General features: G+C 37.0%; 2 protein-coding genes across 5 annotated transcripts in view; one reads left to right on the top strand and one right to left on the bottom strand.

Moving 5' to 3' along the window:
- The window catches only part of ASB3 (ankyrin repeat and SOCS box containing 3), a 124,062-nt gene extending 123,286 nt beyond the window's left edge, over positions 1–776 (bottom strand). For 3 of the 4 annotated variants that reach the window (XM_072635583.1, XM_072635582.1, XM_072635577.1), the window contains exon 1: positions 645–770. The gene's annotated coding sequence lies outside the window, so the exon portion shown is untranslated. Of the gene's footprint in view, positions 1–644 lie in introns of all 4 variants that reach the window. The other variant, XM_072635580.1, reaches the window with a different exon arrangement.
- Positions 777–840: 64 nt separating this feature from the next.
- The window catches only part of ERLEC1 (endoplasmic reticulum lectin 1), a 44,835-nt gene continuing 22,460 nt past the window's right edge, over positions 841–23,215 (top strand). The window contains exons 1-8 of the mRNA XM_072635576.1: positions 841–1,259; positions 10,564–10,668; positions 11,035–11,115; positions 14,242–14,319; positions 16,985–17,048; positions 17,707–17,753; positions 19,859–20,082; positions 20,182–20,311. Of these exons, the coding sequence (XP_072491677.1) occupies positions 1,038–1,259; positions 10,564–10,668; positions 11,035–11,115; positions 14,242–14,319; positions 16,985–17,048; positions 17,707–17,753; positions 19,859–20,082; positions 20,182–20,311 (951 nt within the window). The 5' untranslated portion in view covers positions 841–1,037. The remainder of the gene's footprint in view (positions 1,260–10,563; positions 10,669–11,034; positions 11,116–14,241; positions 14,320–16,984; positions 17,049–17,706; positions 17,754–19,858; positions 20,083–20,181; positions 20,312–23,215) is intronic.

The following is a 23,215-nucleotide window of genomic DNA, read 5'->3' as shown; positions in this document are numbered from 1 at the left end:
AGAAAAAAAAGGCAAAAAAAATCAGTCACTGCCTTCCAAAGAGCTCAAGATCTAACGGGTTTGACAATAGCACAACCATGTACAAACAAGCTACATACATACAGGATACATGGGAAATAATCAACAGGTAAGCGAGTTTTTCAAAGTCACACAGCGAGTAAGTGTCTGAGGCTGGATTTGAACTTAGGTCTTCCTGACCATCAGAGGTCTCTCCACTGCACAGCAGCTGACAAGATTGAGGCCCCCTCATTTCCTTTTGGTTTCTGAACCCTGGCGGGACACGTATAAAGTCAAACTCAGTGAAAAGAGTCACGGCGGGGCAAGGATGGGTGAAAGCTGTGGCAGAGCCACCTTGGGGTATGGGGCAGCGAACGATGGGCACGAGCCCAGCAAAAACAACAACCAGGCATCAGACTCCGCAGGAGGAAGAGACTTTTTTCCCTCAAGGAGAGAACCCTGAGGAGCCAGGAAACGTCCTCTTTCCTTAACTTTTCCTGAGTTTTCCGAACCTTCCCCCTGCCCCCGAGTATCAAACAGAATCACAGGGAAGCTGAAGCCCAAGCGGAGCGGAGAAGGGCTGCGGCAAAGCGGGGCACGACGGCGGGAGAGCGCCTGCAGCTCGGCGGGGACTCGGCAGGACTCACCCGCTGCGAAGAGGCACGCGCGGCCGCTACGCGGCCTCCTCCTCCAGTCTAGGGCTCCCGGGCCAGAATCCGGCCCCTCCGGGTCCCAAGCCCTGGGCCGGGCGAGGCGGGTGAATGGGTGGCAGAGATGTGCCCGTTTCCAGCGCTCAGACCCCCGACCTCCGGGAGCCGCGGGCTGCACAGGCTACGAGGGGGCGGAGAAGAAGAGAATCAACACCTCTCGGCCTCCGTAGGTGGACCCGGATGTTGATGGGCCGTTCGTCCCGGAAATGACTGCCCGAAAGTGAGAGAGGTGGAGGCGCTGTCGAGGGGCTCCCCGGAAGGAGACGTGGCGGCGGTTGGGGCTCCCGTTCGCTGGGCCATCTCTAGTCCCGCCGCCTCCGCCTCCTCTCTATGGGCCAAGGAGGCACCGACGGCGGCGGCGGCGGCGGCTGGAGAAAGAGGCGGAGGAGGATGGAAGAGGGAGGCGGTGGCGGACGGAGGCTGGTCCCGGGCGCGCCGGTTCTGCTGGTCCTCTGCGGGCTCCTGGAGGCGTCCGGGGGTGGTCGAGTGCTCCCTCCGCTCAGTGACGACATCCCCTTCCGAGTCAACTGGCCCGGCACCGAATTCTCCCTGGTCAGTGCCCGCGCCGGCCCCGGCCCCCGCCCCACCCCCCAAGTAGCAAGTGCTTTTCCTTTAACCGGGCCAAGGTCTCCTCTGGCCTCTTGACAGGCGTGCGTAGACACCCGCCACGGAAGGCACCGGGCTGAGCTGCCCACCCACGACCCTCCCACCTTCTCCTGGGAAGCATGGCTAGATGACTCCCTCCAAAACAAAACCGCAGCAGAAAGGTATATACATACATATATATACGCTTGTATGTATATACATGTACTTAAGTACACATAGAGGGAACCTGCATGCAGATGTACATACACATGTGTATGGAACCCGAGTCCCAAAGCCTGTCTGTATGAGACGTGTATACACACACATTCATTTCATGTGTATACATATACATATATGTGGGTATGCATATGTACGTCTGTCATGCACACACACACGCACACACACCCTAAGTCAGCGTGTGACACGTCTGCCTTCTTGAACAGTCGCCAGCAGCTGTTCCTCCAAACAACCACCGTTCTCCCCTTCCTCCTTACATACCACCAGGCCTTCTCCAAAGCCCTCAAAGGTAGTTTTTCTCCCACTTCAATCCAGCGAGCTTCTTTTAAACTCTTACTTCATGCCATGCACTGAGCTAGTTACTGGAGATAAAGTCAAAATAAAAAGTAATCTGTCCTCAAAGAGATATCATTGGGGGTAGCGGGGGATACAGCGTGCAAATAGATGAGTAGATATGGGATAACTTGGGGGAGGGGTCAGGCTTCTAGTAGTCAGTCAATAGCTTTTATTAAGTTTCTATGTGCCAGGCACTATGCTAAGTGCTGGGGTTACAAAGAAAATTTAAAAGAAAAACTTCCTGTTCTCAAGAAGCTCACCTTGTACTTGGGGAGTCCTACAGGATAAACTGGTGATAATCAACAGAGGGCAGGCCCTGGCACATGAACTGAGTTGTGAAGGAAGCTAGGAATTCTAAGGTAGAGGTGAGGACGTAATGCGTTCTGGCATGAGGTGCAGCTTGGGCAAAGGCAAAGAGGTGGGAGGTCATGTCCTGTGTTAAAGAGAACAGCAAATAGACCAGTTTATCTAAAATGAAGAGTATCCATGAAGAAATAGTATTCAGTAAGCCCTAAAAGGTGGACTGAGGCTAGATTTTGAAGGGCATTCACGTCCATCTGAGGAATTTGAAGTTCTTCCTAGAGGTGAAAGAATCACTAAAATTTCTTGAGCAAGGGAGAAACTGATCAGACTTGAATGTTAAGATGATTTTGGCAGCTATCTAAAAGATAAATTAGAAAAGTCAGCAGCCCAGTTAGGAGGCTTACTCCAGGTGAGCCTTGTGAGTGGAGCAATGTAGAGAAATAATTGAAAAAATTGGCAACTTAGTTGGATATGGAAGAGGGAAGAATAAAAAATCTAGATTGACTCGAGTGTTGTAAAACTGGGTGACAAGAAGGTGATTATGCCCTCAACAGAATTAGAAAAATTTTGTCTTTTTACAAATAAACACTACAAATTCTAGAGTAAGATCTCTCCCTGCAGGATTGTTTTGAAGAATTCAGTGGCACTGTATCTACCACCCTCACTCTCCAGTCTTCATGCCCCTAAGAACTAATATATAGACAGCACAGTTTAACAGATAGATAGATAAGATAGATAGATAGATAGATAGATAGATAGATAGATAGATAGATAGTGGAGGAGAGAGAGATTTTTTTAATCCTAGACCAGGGGTCAGGAACTCAGTGATCTGGTCCCATTTTTTCTAACTGGCACTGTGAATTTGGATCATCACTTCAACTCTCAGAGGCACCGTTTTCTCATCTACAAAGGAAGGCATTGAATTAGATGAGTGCTGAGGTTCCTTCCAGGTCTAAGTCTGATCCTATAAACACTCCACATTCACGACCCTGTGGAGTGACTAAAAGAGATATTTATGTTGAATTCACTAAAGAATGATCTAAGCACTCACAAATACTAGAGATATCCAAAGCAAGAGATTGTGTCATTACATTAGGAAAGTCTTCAGTGCTCCAAGGACCTGTGACTTCGTCATTGTACAGACTCCAGTAGGCTGCAAATTCTTTAGGCCTGCATTTAGTCTTGAATTGTATAATTGAACATTTTCTCCCTAAGATCAACCTGGGATTAGCCTCTATAAATTTAGCTATGGTGGTCCTAGAATGAAAGATGTAGTCTTTTGCTGGGCGCTGCTTTTAATGTATATTTCTGGTTCAAACTTATACATACTGTTGTCCATTCCACATTGTATCTGAAGAGTAATTTTTTTCTACTTTGAGAATCTGTTGCAGTCTTGGTGACACATGAAGACATACTGGTATTGAGTCAATGTAAGCATTCCTTACTTCTGTATGTATTGCGCATACACCATCCACACCTTCTCATCTTGTGCAGTTCTTGTTCCTGTTCTCCCATGGATCTCCCACACAGGGTCTATCCAATGTGCTATACTCCTTACTCTGGGCCTTTTTCAAATTTCTTTCATACTGTTACAATGCCTTCCTGTACATCTGTTACCTTACTATATAACCAGCACATCTCCTTTTTCAGTGGTGCATTTCCTGAAAGCAGGGACTGTTTTTCTTGTTATTTTTGTGTTCCCAGTGCTTTTCACAGAGTAGGCTTAACAATTGTTTGTTGAATCAGCTGTTGCACTTTCCCTTACCTCTCTTCTGCACAGAGATCACTGTTAGAAATATGCTGCAGTCATTTCCATTTGGGTTTCCTGCAACCTTGATTATTTGGAGATGGTTGTTGTATTGGGTCAGACCAAGAGAAAATTTGATTGTGTTATCAGTCTTGTATCTATCATGTAATGTAAATTAAGAAATGTTTTGTCTGTTCTTTGTGTCTTGTTTCTGTGTCAAGCCTCCCTTTATTCTCAGTATTGCCTTTTTGATATTTGATGTGTAAGTAATATTTTTTATTACATAGAATGTTGGAGCAAGAAAGAGCATTGTTTTGTCCAACCCCCTTCATGGTTCATGAGACCAACAAGAAATGAAATGGCTTCCTCGAGGTCATACAGTGGTAGGTAAAGTCTAGGACTAGGGCTCCTAGTTCTGTCTCATATACAAACATTACCCTGTTGGTGCTTCAGAGTTCCAACTCTATTCTTCAGGTTTTCCAGAGAAGGCTGGATTTGTAGACGCAAATCCTGTCCCTTACCACCTGTTTAATCTTGGACAAGTTATTTCATCTAATTGGTCTTCTTCATCTATAAAATGATAGATTGGACCAGATCAACTCTAGGTCCCTTTCTGCTCCAAATCTATTTTTCTTTGTTCCTAAATTCAATAATTAATACACTTTTCAATGCACCCAATAATTTTTACTCCCTGGATATAACTAACATTGGACAGCTATGAAAGGAAGAGGGGAGAAGTAGATATGGAAAAAAGATCTAATGCTAGTCAGTGAGGCCATCTGTCTATAATTGATTCCTCTTAATCACTTCTTTAGCAATTTAATTGATTTTTAAAATAATCTCTGATTCATAGTTCTTCCTTTGGCAGTTTTATCATAGTTTACAATGAATATCCTCACTACATTGTGAGTTTTAAAGTTTGGGTTATTATTAAAAAAAAGAAATTCTATCAAAAGAGGCCAGTAGCCAAAAAAAAAGAAGAAAATAAACTGTCTTATCTTCACGGCTTACAGTAGGTTTCTCCAGTCAATCTCATCTTCTTTTCATGAGTGACACATGCTCCATATGTAAAGTGTCTAAGAATAATAAGATTCCCTTATTTGCAACCCCCAAACCTTTGGCTTTAATTTTCTCTTGGAAAAAATAAGAAAAGAAGGGGCCCTACCAGGTTCCTTATATGACAAATATAGGGTCTTAATACTTAAACCAGGGAGAGTCAAAACAAAGACAACTATAGACCAATGTCTCTAATGAATATTAATGCAAAAATATTTTTAATAAAATATTAGAAAAGAGACTACAGTAGCCAGTTAATAAAGTAGTATATTGAGCACCTACTCTGTGCCAGGTAGTATGCTAAGTTCTGGGGATACAAATACAAATGAAAACAAGATATTCCCCAGTTTAGGATCTAATAGGGTAAGACAAGACAAAAGAAAGCTTAAAAATGTGAGGAGAAAGATGAAGTTATGCATGGGCCTACCCTCCAGTCATAGAGTCCATTCAGGGGGCAAGGGAGTGCCAGACAGATTCAGTCTTGCAGGATAATGGGACTTCCCAGTGATACTCTCTTGAGGAAGGAAGGCATAATGGACAGTTCCAAAGAATTTCAAAAGCATTGTACCTGAAGGGAAATATGTATAATCACAAAGATTATACACTATGACCAGGCTAGATTTATACCAGTAATGCAGGGTTGCTCAATATTGGGGAAACCAGAAACATAATTGACCTTATTGACAACAAAGCAAACAAAATCAGGATTATGTCACTAGATGCAGAATAAACATTTGACAATACAGCACCCATTCTTGTTAAAAACATGAAACCATAGGAATAAATGGAGCTTTCCTTAAAATAAGTAGTATCTATCTAAAACAGGAGCCAGCATTATCTGTAATAAAAATAACCTCAAGGCCTTTCCATTTAGATCAGAGGTAAAGCAATAAAATCCATTAGCACCATCACTATTCAGTATAGTGCTAGAAAACACTAGCTGTAGCAATGATAAGAAATTGGAAGAATAAGCACAAGCAGAGAGGGAACAATCACTATTTGCAGGTGGTTTACTTAAAAGTATTCTGGGAAGTCGACTAAAAATTAACAGAAACAACAACTTCAGTAGAGTTTCAAGATATAAAAGTAAATACAAATCATCAGCATTTCTTTATATTACCAACAACAATCCAGCAGGAAAATATAAAAAGAGAAATTGTATTTAAAATAACTACAGATAGTGTAAAATACTTGTGTCTGCCTGCCAAGATATTCGAATCATGTGAATTTAATTACAAAACTCAACACATGCACAAAAAAGATCTAAATAATTGCGAAAATATTGATTGCTGATAGGTAAGCCAAGGCAATATAATATAATGATAAAGTTGATCTGGAAGAGCAGAAGGTCAAGAATATCAAGGGAAATTTTTTTAAAAGTACAAGGAAGGGAGCCTTGTGGTACCAGTTGTTACTGTTGTTTAGTTGTTTTCTGTCTTGTCTGACTTTTGTGACCCATTTTAGGGTATTCTTGGCAAAATACTTGAATGGTTTGCCATTTCCTTCTCCAGCTTATTTTACAGATGAGGAAACTGAGGAAAGCAGGATTAAAGTAACTTGTCCAGGATCATACAACTCGTAAGTGTCTAAGGCCAGATTTGAACTAGGTGGTCTTGATTCCAGGCCTGGCACTCTATCCACTGCCCCACCAGTACTATTCTATGAAGAACAATTTAATTACCCAGTAAGAAATAGAGAGGACAATTAGTGGAATAGATTAGGTACACAATATACAGAAGCAAATGAGCACAGTAGCCTAGTGTTTGATAAATCCGAAGATTCTAGTTATTGGGGCAACAACACACTATTCAACAAAAACTTAAGATAACTGGAAAGCAGTTTGGTGGAAACTAGGTACAGACTAACATCTCACACTCTCTATATATATATCAAGACAAACTACAGATGATTTATATCTGTGATGATTCAAACATAAAGGGTGAGATCATAAACAAACAATATGGAAGAAATTACCTGTCAGATCTATTGGTAGGGGAAAGTTTCATGACCAAATAAAAGAGAGACATTCACTGGAGGTAAAATAGATAATTTTTATTACCAATAGAGTTTCTCTTTAAAAAAGAGAAGCAAGGGCAGGAAAACTCTTACTGAGTGCAAATCTGGCCTCAGACATTTGCTAGGTCTGTGACTGAGCAAGTCACTCAATCCTGTTTGCCTCAGTTTCCTCATCTGTAAAAAGAACTGGAGAAGAAAATAGCAAACCATTACAGTATGTCTGCCAAAAGAACCCCAAATGGGGTCTCAAAGAGTAGAACATGATTGAAACCGCTGAACAACAATGGTCTTCCATCTGTCAGCATTGTTAGTCTGACAAAGTAGAAGTACCAGATTTGAAGATATCTGACTTGAAGAACTCAAACATGGGTTGAGCTCTTTCATGTATTAGCTCTATTGACTTTCAGCAAGTCACCTAACATCTCTGAAACTAACTTTTCTTACCTGTGATCCAATTTTTAAAAAAATTCACTTCTCTGTAAAATGAGATTCTAAGGCAGCATGGTGTAGTGGACAGATGACTGGCCCTAGAATCAGGAAGACCAAGGTCTTCTGCCTCTGACATATGCTAAGTATATGACCATCAGTAAATCACCCAGTTTCTCAGGGCCCCAGAGACCTTTCCAAGACTGTAAGTCTCAGAAAGACCAAAGTTTCCAGTCTTCATCAGCAGAGAGAGTTTCCATGCCAGAAGTTCTCCACCCTGATGAAATAAATCATCAGTCCAGACTGGGGGAAGAAATGGGAATAAAAATGGGGATGTTTGTACTACTTAGCACACAGAATTATTATGAGGCTCAAATGGGATAATGGATGTAACAATAATAATGATAGCTAACAAAAATAAAAAGAGAAGCAGGAAATGGGGGTGGGGGATTCTGTGGGGACAGAATCTTGGTAGCAAGTTTTTCAGATAAAAGTCTCATTTAAGATGTATAGAGAACTGATTCAGATTTATAAGGGTAAGAGTCATCTCCCTCAAGATAAATTTCTGTTTGAAATTCATTAGTAAGAGAAAATAATCTGTGAGATTTAAACAGAAATTTCTTTCCTTTTGTATGTTACAGAAATGTTCATTTCACAACCATCTGTCACTTTACAAAGTACATCCTAACAAGGTAGAGCAATAAAACAAATTATGTAAAGTAAACTGTAATTTTTCCATTGATTTTCATTACTTGATAGGAAGGCATTCCCAACAATTACCATAATTATCCAAGGGATTGACTTGAAAAGTTTAGTCAAATAATGGGTTATTACCAGCCATAATCAGAAAAATGGAGCAGTTTAAATCTTCTAGGCCAGTCAGTATTGGAATCAGGCTTGGTGAACTTCCAGTCGGGTTAAAAAAATACGGAGACTATTACCTCATTAAAAAAAAAAGTACTTTCCTCACAACAATCCTATAAGGCAGAGGGAGCAAATATTTTCCCCATTTTACGGATAAGAAATTTAAGTTCAAAGAGATTAAATGTAGCTCATGTGTCAAAAGTGGGATTTCAACCCAGGTCACCTGACTCTAGATCTATTATTCTTTGCACTGTTAAATCAAATTCAATATTTCAGATATCTGACCAGCACATAATATTTGTGGATCATTACCCTGATTTGAAAACTATACTTTTTGTGGAATGAGAACTGTGGTGTTGTGAATGGATAAAGACCTGAGCTTGGAGACAAGAATGCCTAGATTCAAATCCCATCTAGAACAAGCTGCTTAACCTGTCTTAGCTGCAGTTTTTTCATTTGAAAAATAGAGATAATACTTACCAACCTCACATGGTCATTATAAAGTTCAAATGAAATATTTCCAATGTGTTTTGCAGTCAGTAACATGCTGTATGAATGTCATCTGTTATTAATGTATCCTGAGATTGCATTAGCTTTTATGGCAGTACTCACAACTTCAAAAGACTTGAGTAGCAATTTATTTGACTTCAAAGATAGCAAAAGACATGCATGTTGAAGCCTCTTATACAGAATTCAACAATGCAGGCAAAGCCTTGGGTATGTAAAGGTTACAATGAAAAGAGGAGATCTTATGGGAAGGATGGCAGGCAATCCCAGTGGCATGGGAAGAGAAAGGGAGCAGTGGTCGTGGGGGAGCGAGAGGGAGCGGGAGAGGCACCAGCCTTCTTCACCCCTCCACTCGCACACCCCTTGGGAACTGCCAGACCTTGGAATGAGCATTATCTGAATGGGTTCCAGCTGCGCAGTTTATCAGTTTGGGCTAGAGTAGCTAGAGAGTTCTGTTAGAGTTGACTTGTATATTATGTCAGCTCAAGGCAGGGGCTGGGGGGGAGTACAGTGCACAGAACTTCATCATTCGAACTTCCTATGTGTTGCTAGAAAATATGGCAGCCTAAGAAAACAGGTTAAGTTCACTTCAGGGCCACATTGTCAACAGCCATAATACCATTAACTCATTTTGAGTTATGAAACAGAGCTCCTAAATTTTTATTTTACTTGAACTATTATCAGACTAATTCTCCTCGATTCTTTCTTGTATAGTTGGCATTTTGAACCTCCATATCAGATTCATATTTATCACTGTTTAATTCCATTTTTGAGATCATAGATTTAGAATTGGAAAGGGCTATTAAGAAGTTGTATAATCTGAACTGCATCCCACCCTTACCTATTATGTTTCAGATATTAAAGAATATTAAAGGATACCCTGAAGTTGTCTTTTTGAGTTGCCATATTTTCCAGAAATACTGTACCCATAGTATGCAATTGGCCCTGAATGTATCAAGGATGAAACCCTGCCTGAGCTGAGCTAATTTGTTGTTTGCATTCCAAGCTGGGCTCTCTGTGTGTCCTTGGGAATCAAGACAGGTGTCAGTCATTCTACACTTAAGCTAAGAAATTGCCTGTGCAGCTGGGACCCTTGTAGATAAGCAGAACATCCTATCTTCCTAGACTGGCAGTTCTCAAGGGAAAAGAATGTGACTTTTGCCATTGCCTTGCTCCTCCCCTGTGGGAGGGATTTTGTTCTTTTCCTACCTTTACTGCACTGTAGCCCCTCTCATGCTACACTCCTTTAGGTGGAGATTACTGGTGCTTCCTCCTTCCTTTGTCCTGCTGTCATAAATATGCAGACTTCTTTATGATTGTGAATTCTTTGCATTCCAAATTCATTTCTCTTGTAATAAGCCGAGTTATCACTTAAGTTTTGTGAAATTGTATTTATCTGTTGACGCAGATGTCCTAGAAAAGTTAAGTGACTTCTCCAAAGTCACATAGCAAAGCTAGGATTTATCCAGGTCCTTTGACTTCAAAACCAGAACTCATTCAACTGCTTCTCTTAGTGCATTATTCCAGCCTAAAAGATCTTTTAAAATTCCAATTCTGCCATCCAGTATTTTTAGTTATCCTCCTCTCATTGTGTCAGTAACGGATACTATTTCCCTTACAAATATGTAAAGAACAGACATGTATACAAACATCAGCTGCAACAGTAGAACAGTTTGAATAAACAACACTTATAATTCTGTCTCTGTATTTTGTTTTAGATACTTGTTTCATGCACTTAAGAAGTTAAACTAATGTCTTCTTGTGTTTGTATATTTCTAGCCTACTGCTGGTGTTTTCTATAAAGAAGATAATTATGTCATTATGACAACTGCAGATAAAGAAAAATATAAATGCATACTCCCCCTTGTAGCAAGTGGAGATGAGGTAAGTTCTGATAAATGAATTGATAATAATGCCACACATACATTAAAGTTCTTCCAGGAAGAATTAATGCCCAATTATAAATAGCAACTGAAAAGAAATTAAAAAAATAAATAGCAACTGAGGGACTAAAACTTGAAACATTCCAATTTCCGAAACAGGATATAATTTTAAATAAGTTTGTTCATTTTTTAAAGATCACAAATAAATATCATATAGACCTTTTTCTCATTTCTCTGCTTTTGTTTGTTATCACGCCCACGCACACACACGCACATCCCTAGAATGTTCTTTTCCCTCTCTTTCTATCCTTTAATATTAGAAAATATTAAAAGAAAATTATAATTATTAAAACCTTATTTCTTGCAGGAAGAAGATAAGGACTATAAAGGCCCTACTCCAGGTGAATTATTGGAACCACTCTTTAAACAAAGCAGTTGTTCATACAGGGTATGTATTTTCTGTTCATTTGACCTTTTTTTCAGAATTCAGTAGATCCATGATCTCGTCAGTGTGAATTTTACTTCCAGTGGTACAAATTACAACCCATCCATACCGTCTCATCCTGTTTGGTGCTTGTGCACATCCTCCCATAAGTCCTTCATGTGTTCCAGAGACATTCCTTTAGATCGCTTAACATTCAATGGGTCCAGGGTAGGACTCAGGCTGTCCATCTATTGACTGTTGCTCTTACTGTGTGACTAACCAGCATCATATTCCAATCAAACATTTCTTAGATAACATCCCTTATTACTGGACATGTCAAACTTTGTGTGGTAAAACTCCCTAGTAAGGTTAAAGTATAATTGGGAAATGTTTAAATTTTTTTGTAATATAGCATAGATAATGTTAATTTGTAGTTTCTAAGTCAATACACAACTCTTTTTCTATTCAAATGTAACACCACTACCTTACATCATTTCTTATGCCCAAATTGTAGGGTATAATTGTATCCTGCTTCTGATCTACCCACCACATGATTCTCTCTGTTTAACCTTATTTTATATAATGTTAGAAAATAAATACCCAGCACCCAGTTATCAAAAATAATTCTTTGTTTATTCCTACTTTAATATATGTTGTACTTCATTGTTAGAAAGTGAGCTATGATTCTAGATAACCAGACATTTAATAAATTGCTGAACTTATGTAAGTTCAATCAATAGATAAACATTTATTAATCAGTCATTTTGTACCAGTTACTAAGTGCTGGGAATATAAAAAGAGGTAGAAGACAATCCTTAAGGATTACCCTCAAGCAGCTTTACAGTCTAATAGGGGAGACAACATGCAGTCAAATATATACAAAGCAAGCCATATACAGGATAAATAGGAGATAATTTTTAAAAGGGAAGGCACTGTAATCAAGAGGGATTGGTGAAGGCTTCCTGTGGAAGGTGGAATTTTAGTTGGGACTTAAAGGAAGCCAGGAATTCTGAAACTTTCAGCAACGTACTTAAGTGTGTGTTACCTGAAGTTTAGAAATACTCCTATCTGTTACACTCAACAGATATTCCATTAAAATTCATTGTAAATTGTTTGTAGGTGAATTTCAAAGTTAAAAAAAAAACTTTGATTTATTTCTTGAGTGTATTTTATGATTTATATCTTCAAACTGAGTTTACACTTACATATTATTTCACTTCTTGAAGTAGAGTATTCCCTAAGAAGGGCTTTTTGATATATTTTTAATTGCTGAGAAATTATTTCTAAACTAAGTGACTGTAACAGATCCCATAAGAATCAAACTGTCTGCTAGCTAATCTCTTTTCCCTCAAAACTTCAGGAATGATGAATTCATGGTTTTAAAAAACTCTGCTTTAGAATTCAAGAGAGATTTGTCATATTTTTCTGAAACACTCACTTAATATTCATTTAAACTATTGCCCTCCTAGCCATACCAGATCGCAAACTACATTATAAAACAACAAACATCAAAACTATCTGAGACTGGTTAAGAAATAAGAGTGGTGAATCAGTGGAATAGATTAGATTCACAAGATATAGTAGTAAATGATGATAGTAATCTAGTGTTTGATAAACCCAAAGACCCTAGCCTCTGGAACAAGAACTTACTGTTTGACAAAAACTGCTGGGAAAACTAGAAAACAGTGTGGCAGAAACTAGGTGTAGACTAATGTGCGTTCGTCCTTTGTTGCTGAAGAAGACCATGCCATCAGAGAAATGATGACATGACTTGCACTTGACTTTGTTTTGAGTGAGGGAGGGCTGTGCAGGTCACCAGCCTCACTTCTCCTCCAGAGCCATCTGAATCCAGTGACCAGATATTCATCAGGATGACTGGAGATGACCCAAGATGAGGCAAATTGGGGTTAAGTGACTTGTCCAAAGTCACACAGCTAGTGAGTGTCAAGTGTCTGAGGTGAGATTTGAACTCAGGTCCTCCTGACTCCTGCACTGGTGCTCTATCCACTGCACCACCTAGCTGCCCCAGGTGTAGACAAATATTTTAACACTGTATACCACTATAAGGTCAAAATGGGTACATGATTTAGACTTTTATAAAGAGTAATACCATAAACAAATTAGGAGAGCAAGAAATAGTTAGCCTGTCAGATCTGTGGAGAAGGGAAGAATTTAGGATTAAAAAGAAATGAGAAATGGGATGTAGAATGGATAATTTTGGTTATATTAAATTAAAAAGATTTTGGATAGACAAAATTAAAGCAACTAAGGTTAGAAGAAAAGCAGAAATCTGGGAAACAATTTCTACAGCAAGTGTCTGTGATAAAGGTCTCATTTCTTGACCCCCAGGGAATCAGCAAAGATACTAATTGAGAAAATTAATAACTTCAGCAAACTCTCAAGCTGTAAAATTAATCATCAAAAATCAACGGCATTTTTATGTAATAATAACAAAACACATGACAATAATAAAAGTGGAAATCCCACTCCAAATAACCACAGAATACACAAAATATCTGGGGATCAACCTCCCAAAGCACACAAAAGACTTATATGGATTCAATTACAAAGCACTCCTTAAAGAACAAAAGAACAATCTATGTAGCTAGAGAAATATTCAGTGCTCATGGCTAGGCCATGCCAATTTACCAAAATTGTTTTGCACTTTTAATGCTTTATAGTTCACAAAGATTGATAATATCATAACAAAAATCATTTGGAAAAAAAAAGATCTAGAATATCAAAGGAAATGATGAAAAGAAGTAAGGATGAAGGGAGAATAGAGCTTCTGGACTTCAAACTACATAGGGAACTGAGTCATTTGTAAGAATACAAGTCATTTCCCCACTGATAAATGGTCAAGGAATAGGAACAGGCAGTTTTTAGATGAAGAAATCAAAAGTATCTATAGTCATATGAAAAAATATTCAAAGTCATATTTGGAGCCCTAACCTTTTTTTTAATGAATTTTAAAATTTGTCTTTACATGTAATTGGAAAAAATAAAATGCTGTTAATAAATAAATAAGTAGGCTGTTGCCAACTGATCAGCTGTTCATCTGATAAATTCCTCAATATCAAATTGAAATTCAAAAGATTTCAGTTTTCAGAAATTTAAAAATATGTTGGGTTGTTTGGTTTTTTTTAAAAGATTGAATCTTATTGGACATATGAAGTATGTCATGGAAAACACATTCGGCAGTATCATGAAGAGAAAGAAACTGGTCAGGTATGTTTTTCTTAATGCATGATCAAACCTTGTCACATTTTCGTTATGAAACTTGAACATTAGACTATTTTTGAAACTCTCAAAAGCAGTCATCATGTTGTAATAATCTCTGTATGTGCCATATTCATCTTCTAGGCTATGTACTTTGAATGTGCTTTCTCTAAAACTTGTCTCAGCTAATGCCAAAAATCTACAGTAGGTACAATGGTAAATGTATGTCAAATTGAATTGAACAGGAGTAAGAATTTTTAATTTTTAAAGATTTTATTTTTAAAGCAGTTATAGTAACAATCCATAAATACAAAATATTTAAATACCCAAGTTCTACCATTCTTGGTATTAGAAATACAAAGATTAAAAAATAATATAGTTCCTATTCTCAAGGAACTTATACATACACAAGTATAATAGAAGAGCAGTAGGGACAAAGAGATTTTTAAAAGGTGCTTTAAGAATATTTGAGGAAAGAGAAAATACTTTTTCTGCTAGGAGATCAAGAAAGGCTTTCTAAGACTTAAAAACTCTGATCAAAGAAATAACTAACTATGACTCCAAAGGACCAATTTTAAGACATGCTACCAATTTAATAGAGAGGTGATGATGGACTTAAGATACAGAACAAAACATATATACTGAGGTATGGCCAATATGAGAATTTGTTTCATTTGCCTATATATATTTATTACAAGAGTTTTGTTCTGCCTTTGTTTTCTTTTTTTCATGTTCAGGGTCAGGAATACAGGAAGAAGAGGATGACTTGAGATAAGGTTCCCCTGTACTATCCTCAAAATAAGAATAGAACAGAAGGAATCACAGATAAACAGGATAGCTTGAAAGTTACATGTTGAATTTATTATATACTTAAAAAGAAAAATAAGCCCTATGTAGTGTTAACAGTTTCATATACAGTCGTCTCCTTTTCTATAATGTACATGGAAGTGCTCTTTTTTTTCTGCTATTAAGTTCAGTTTTTTTTTAAATGAGGAAAGAGTCTTTAGATAGGAGATGGCACTTAAACTAAAGAAGAAAGGATTCTGAAAGGCTGAGATGAGAAGGGCACAGGGTATTCTAAAGAAGGCATTGGAGTAAAAGATTACATGGTAAATTAGAATAACTAAACAACAGCCCACTGTGGCTTAAAAGCAGATTACCTGAAGGGAAGTAATGGGAAATAGGACTAGAAGGCTGTGTTGGAACTAGGTTGGAAAAGGATTTAAATACCAAGTCAAAGAGTTTGTTTTGTATTCTAAAAGGGTGAGCAGTATGGCATCGTGCAGGGTTTTTAAGCAGCATATTTTGGAAATATTATTAAATATTAAATATTACTAAAGCAGCCAGGTTAAGAAATAAATTGGTGAGTATAGAAGTAGGGATAGCCACCCAAATTAAGGTAGACACAGTGTGAGGGAAGAAAAAGGAATAGATGTGGGAGTTAAGGAGATAAAATCACCAGAATTTATTAAATGGAAGACATAAGAGTATGGGGGCTGGGGAGAGGGAGAAGGAAAAATAGGACTTAAGGATTACTAAGGTTTTGAGGCACTCAGCCTAGGAAGGTGGTAGTTCTATTGAGGAAGATGATGAGTTCTCATTTGAATATGTTGAGTTTAAGATACCAGTGGAACATCCTATAAAGGTCCAGCAGACATTTAGGGGTATAGGACTAGGATTTAGAGGAGAGATTAAGGAGGAAGGGAAAAGAAAGAGCACACCATACAAAGAGAAATAGCCACAGGGGGGATATTCAAGCCCTGATAACAGAAGAGTATAACAAAGAAGGGAAAGAGTAGTCACTAGTATTAAATGCTGCAGAGTGATCAAGGAGGATGTGCCCTAAGAAATAGATGTCAGTCATAGCAATTAAGACATGATTGGTGATATTTAAAAGAGAAGTTTCAGTAGAGTTATCAGATTAAAATTGAGATTGCAAAATGCTGAGGATTGAATGGGTAGTGAGAAAATGGAGATATTATATATCTAAGAGTTTAGCAGTGGATAGGAGAAAGGACAATAGCTCAGGCAGATGACATGATCAAAAGAAGTATTTTTAAGAGTAGAAGAAACTTAAGGATATTTTTGGGCAGCAGGAAAAGCACTAGTATATAGCAGGAGATTAAAGATGAGACAGAAAAGGAAAGATTGATGGGTCCCAAAAGAGACAGAAAGTAATGAGATAAAAAGTATATGTGAAAAGCTGTCTTTAGCAAAGATTCTCAGAATTAAGAATTAGAATGAATTTGTGACCTTCTAGTCCAGCCCATATTTGAAAAAGAATCCCTGCTACTACATACCTAATGACACCAGTCTTTGCCTAAAGAACTCTTATGAGGAGAAACCCACTGCTTCCTAAGGTAGCCCACTCTACTTTTGCACAGCTCAATTATTAGGTTTTCCTGACATCAAGTCTTAATATGCCTCTTAGCAACTTTCATATATTGCTCCCAATTCTTCCTTTTGGAACCAAACAAAATAGATACTAACTCTTTCACATGACAACATTCGTTGACTTGAGAGTAGGAATAGAGAAATCAAATGGTAGGGATAGCCCAGGATTGAAGATGAGCAGGGTGTGAATAGTCAAAAGGGGTTCAAGGATAGAGGACAGTGTCTTGTTGAGCTAAGTAACTACAAAAAGTTTTACTTTTTTTTTTATCTTCAAATATAGAAAATAAATATTCAGGAGTACTTCCTTGGAAACAGGATGAAAAAGAGCACACTAACTGAAGAAGGTTTGTCATTGCATGATCATCTAATAGTAAGACTTGAATTTCTTAAAGTACATATTCAAGTAGAAATTGTTTCTAGGATGGTCTGAGACTCTGAATTATAAAAATAGTAAAGCTCCAAATTACTAGAAATTATTTCTAAGAGTTTTCCTTTTTTATTCTTTATTTTGGTAAATACTGATTTTTTTTTTCCCTTCACCTGTTTTTCTCAGGAAGCTGTATTTTTAAATTTGCATATGTACAGATATTGTGAAGGAAGTTCGTAAAGTAATTTGGCCAGGTTCCCTATTGAGTATTTTATTCAGGGAAAAATAAAAAACCTAGAACATTGCAAAAGATCATCTTTTAATTAAGTGAGGAGAGAAACCATTTTCCATCTGAAGATAAAAAAGATACTATTTTTTGTGATGAAAGATACAAAGTTTTTCAAGGAAGTAAACTTAAAATTATATATGTTGGCCAATCAACAAAAAACTCATATATGTATGTCCTATATTAAAATTTTCTTTCAGAAATATTTTAATGGAAGCCTTCAAGGAAGTTTGGAAGGACACATTTATTTCAAATTTGGGGTTTCTAAGTTAATTGAAAACCTTGTGTCATTTATAACTGCATTATAAGTTGCTGCACTTACTTCATTCATTCTTACATTACTCCATAGAAAAAGAAGAAAAAGAAAAGGAAAAATCCAAAGAAAGTTCAAAGGAGGCAAGTGAAAAATGTCAAGTTTTATTCTTGATACCCATTGATAATGAGGCCACTGTATTAAGGATTTGATTTGCACAATATTTCTCTTACTGGGATACGGATAGCAATCATGGTCTCAGACAAAACAAAAGCAGAGATAGACCTAATTAAATCAGGAAAGCAACATTTTGCTAATAGACAAGGAAGTAATATTAAAAAATTTTACAGCAAGTTTCTCATAGAAGCCTCTTGTCTCAAATATATAGAGAACTGAGTCAAATTTGTAAAAAAATAAGAGCCATTCTCCAATTGATAAATGGTCAAAGAATATGAACAGGCAGTTTTTAGTAGAAGAAATCAAAGCTATGTATGGTCATTTTTAAAAACACTCTAAATCACTACTGATTAGAGAAATTAAAATTAAAACAATTCTGATGTATCAACTTAGACCTATCAGAAGTGACAGGTGCTGGAGGGGACATGGAGAAATATGTATACTAATGAACAGTTTATAGAATTGCAAACTGATCCTACCATTCTGGAGAACAGTTTGAAACTATGCCCAAAGGGCTATAAAACTGCATACCCTTTTACCCAGAGATACCATTACTAAGTCTATATCCCAAAGGGATCAATGAAAAAGAAAAGGATCTATCTGTACAAAAATATTTATATAGAACCTCTTTTTTGTGATGGCAAAGAATTGGACATTGAGGTTATCCACATCAATCGGGGAATGGCTGTCAGTTGTAGGATATGATTGCAAAGGAAAACTATTGTGCCATAAGTAATGACAACAGGGATGGTTTCAGAAAAACCTGGGAAGACCTATATGAACTGACACAGATGAAGTGAGCAGAACTAGGAGATCATTTTACACGATAATAGCAATATTGTAACAATAACTATGAAGGACTTGGCTATTCTGATCAATGTAGTGGTTCAAAACAGTCTTGAAGTGTCGTGATGAAAAATGCTGTCCACCTCCAGAGAGAAAACTGCTGAGCTCTGAGTACAAGCCAAATATAATTTGCTTACTTCTTTATTTTTCTTGATTTTTTTTCAACTTGACTAATATGGAAATATATTTTGCATGATTTCACATATAAAACTGATATCATATTGCTTGCTTTTTCAGTAGTTTGGGAAGGGACTGGAGGGAGGGAGAGAATTTGGAACTCAATTTTTTTTTATATTAAAAATAGTTAGTAAATTTTTAAAAAATAAAATAAGTATTTTCAACTTTAGTAGGCTTGTGTGACCAAAGGACATTTGATAACTTATTAAGAAACACAGTAAGATTCAGAATTAGGACTATTGAACTTCTGACTCCAAGACCATTATCTGTCTACTATATGCTGTAATACTTTTCTAATATAAAAAGATATATTTGTATGTGAGCTTATCGATTAATTTCATTCTGTGCAATTCTACAGCTGGAGTTGTAGAGATTGCCTAGTAAGGAAACTCCCTCTACCAATGCAGATTAGAAACTGTTAAGAAACTGATCATCTTAAAGTGTTGCCTGGGACACTAAGGAATTAAATGACTTGGCCATGGTCACATTCCCGGTTATTATCTGAGGCAGGATCTGAGTCTGAGATGTGGTCACTTCAAGACCAGTCTTCTCTCACTACTGTGCTGTGGCTACCTCTCAAAAAAAAAGTGTACATTGTCGTAGGCACTTTTAAAATACAGAAATTTTTTGTGAGACTATAAAAATGAAAATAGGACTCTAAATGAATTTGTAGTTCTTCCCTAACATGAACAAAGGCTTAGATTTAGTATATACTTCATTTTCTTATAGTCAGTGCATGTCTTTTGGGGTTTGGGTTGGATTAGGGATTTAGAAAATAGTTAAAATAATCAAGAACACTATAGCTTTGAAAACAAACTTATTTTGAAATTATTACGTATTACCATTAAGGCAGTTTCATTATTCTGTATAAAACTTGATTTGACAATGTGTATAGTTGGCTAGATAAGGATTCATAAATCAAAAAGAAAATTAACAGGAAGAGATTCTGAAAAATGACCTGTACATTTGTGAACTCTTAAAGGATGTAGCTATTTTAAGTTTATAAGAAATGTCTTTTGTGGTGGTTTTTTTTCCTTTTGTTTTTAAGATCCCCACTAAAAATATTGAAGGTCAGATGACTCCCTACTATCCTGTTGGAATGGGAAATGGCACCCCTTGTAGTTTGAGACAGAACCTCCCCAGATCAAGCACTGTAATGTACATCTGCCATCCTGAAGCGAAACATGAAATTCTTTCAGTAGCTGAAGTTACTACTTGTGAATATGAAGTAGTCATATTGACACCCCTACTGTGCAATCATCCTAAATATAGGTAAGGTATTTAGAGTTAATAGCATTACATCCATCGGTCCTAAATATTTTCTCTTCCTTTTATGCCCAGTAGTTTATGACCTTGTTCTTCTTTAAACAGGTTCAGATCTTCCCCAGTGAATGACATATTTTGCCAGTCACTCCCAGGATCACCCCTTAAGCCTCACACTCTGGTACAGTTGGAGCAGCAACAAGAAGTAATGAAGATCCCTTTTAGAAAAGCTAAAGAGGTATAAAAATGTCTCTTGGTGTTATTTAATGCTCTTTTATTCCTTGCTTTGTAGCACTGACTTACTATGTCCATGAATTCTATACTTTCATTCTCATTTCATTCTCTAAATTGTATTGACTTTAAATAAGAAATTTTTATTTTTATTTTCCTTATTCCAACTCCTCTTTTTATTCCATTCATTTCTACCTTCCTTTTACTACTACAAAGCTTTAAAGAATTTTGTAAACATCCTATTCAGTTCTGTTCCTTCAAATTTCCATTTTTAGCTTTGGATAGAAGCCAGGCTTTTTCCATGCTTCCTGTCTTTAAAAAATATCATTTACAATGTATCCAAAATATTTATTTGCTTTATGAAAGAACATGTATCCTCTTTCTTTATCCAGTGACCAACAGTGTCACTCTGGAAGGAGGAAAAGTGATATTATGTAATGTATATATTCTTTGAAACATTATATTAAGAGTTTCCATTCCAAATGAAATCCTGGCCTATCTTCTTGATAGCATTCTTAGTACTAGAGCCAGTATGTTGTGTGGTAGAAAGAATATTTGACTTAGATTGAATTCCTGCTTTGCTATTTCTACCTTTGTGACCTTGGACCCATCCTTCTGCAGTTTAATTTCTTTATCTGTAAAATTAGGAGGTTGAATTAGATATCATCTAGTCCCATGCACATTGTGGTACGTTATACTTATAGATGACTCCAACCAAGGTGCTGAACAAAATGCAACTTTTTTTGTATTTTTTCAAAGAAGGAGATCTACAATTTTAGTTGATATTATAAAGTTTCCATTTCATTAAATGAAGTTTTCAAAGAAATGTGGGGTCTAATACTTTGAAAATATTTTTTCTACCATTTATAACATTTTATATATCCTAAATGTGAGTATTTTGTGAGTAATATTCTAGGTTCCATGAATGGCTAAAATCGACTTGAATTACTGACATTTATCTAAGTATAGTGAATACATAGCTTTTCTTTTTCAAGTTTTAATAGGTAAAGTTCAGTTTGAGCTTCAAGCTTTTAAATCTACATAATTAAAATTCAGGTTTCTTCACTCCCCCTCCCACCACTAATTTTTTTTACCCTTTTTTTCTTTCAGCAAAAAATAAAAATGTTTTCTGGTTGCTTCTGAATTTTTAATGTACTACCTGGTGATAGACATCACATTCATTTAGCAATAAAATGGTCTTGACATTTGGGTTTATAAAAGTGAAAACATTGTTATAGAAATACAGGCTTACTACTCTTATTTTCCTTGAGAATTCATGAATTTATCTTCTGTCCAGAAGGAGCAATAGTTCTTGTTCATGTTCAATGAAGCGCTGAAAGGTTTTGAACAAATCATTGACATAATGATATATGATGGTACATAAGGAAGATTTATCTGGCATATAAAGAGTGAATAAAGGGAAAAGAAAGTTGAGTACAGAAGACCAATTAGGAGGCAATTGTAATCATCTAAATAGATGGTAATGAGGGACTTAGTGGGTTGATGGCAGCAAAAATTAAAATTCATAAATTTCAGCAAACATTTATCAAGTGCCTGCTGTGTGCCAGGCATTGTGCTAAGCACTTGGGGATACCAATAAGAAAAAAACTGTCTTTGCCTTCAAGGAGCTTATGATCTGATGGGGGAAGACAGCATACCAAAGGAAACTGAAAAGCTGGGGTGGTGGAGGTATTGCCATCAGGGGGTACCTAACCCTGAGGCTTCATATTCTCTGGAGTTAAAACCAAGCAGAGCTGCAGGTGGAAAGTGGAGAATAGATTCTAAAAAGATTTTTGAAACCAAATCACCTTAAATGATTTGATTTCTGTGTTTTCTTATACCCTTGGATCTTTCTATCACTATTTATTTTCCTTTGCCTCTCTCTCCTATTCTTAAACTTTTCTTCAGAGATGCAGTTATCATTGGCAGTGTAAGGAAACAAAATAGTCATTAAGACCATGAGATCATAGACAGAGTTTGGAGGGATTTTAGAAGCTAGCTAACGCCTTCATTTTTACAGATAAGGAGACTGAAAGCCAGAGAGTTAAGTCACATAAGAGATAGGCAGAGATAGGATATGAATCCAAGTATTCTAATTCAGTCTTCTTCTCACTGTACCATGATGCTTCTCTAAGAGTGTTTGTATAAGTTTATATATGTGTTTGTGTACATATATGTACGTATTACATATAGATTGCATATGTGTATGTGTATATATATTATGTACGTATATGAAAGCAATACTAAAACACATGAGATTTTAAATCAATACATTGACTAATCTTGACTCTGCAAGACTAATGGTGACATAGATGTTCCTCTTCCACAGAGAAAGGGGTGAACCTTTCCCTTCGTGGAGGTGGGAGTGCTACAAGTGTTTCATTTCACGTGGTTTTGGATTTTTTCAATGTTATCAGTCAGTTTTGCTGATTTTCTTTTCCTCTCCAAAAAATACTATTTGTCATAGGATTGCTCTCTGAGAGGAAGATGAGGAAGGATAAACGGGTACTATGGTGATATAAGAAACAAAAAATATGAAAAACAATTTTTAAGAATGTTATGTGGCTTCTATCCAGCTCCATCTTGGTTGAACATTTACATATCCTGCTCATATCTTGAATGTTTCAACCTACTCACTGCTTAACAGTTTCAGTAAAACATAGATCTGTACCAATGGTATCCCCTGCTTGCTTGCTATCCATCTCAAGGGGCTAACTACAGAGATCTTCTGTAAATAAATTTAATAAATCTTGGATTATTACCCTGAAGGGGAGGAAGAAATGTGGTGGATTACTGGTGTGGAAATAGGCAATACATTGTCAGATATGGTCAGTGTGTAAGTTGATTTTGTTTAACTATACTTCTTTGTCCATAGAGATCACTATTTGAGGGGTCAAGATAGTTGGGAAGT

The sequence above is a fragment of the Notamacropus eugenii genome, chromosome 1 (genome assembly GCF_028372415.1).
Source record: "Notamacropus eugenii isolate mMacEug1 chromosome 1, mMacEug1.pri_v2, whole genome shotgun sequence".
Classification (NCBI taxonomy): domain Eukaryota; kingdom Metazoa; phylum Chordata; class Mammalia; order Diprotodontia; family Macropodidae; genus Notamacropus; species Notamacropus eugenii.
Note: the sequence above shows the minus strand (reverse complement) of the source record. Positions and strands in the feature narration are given on the sequence as shown.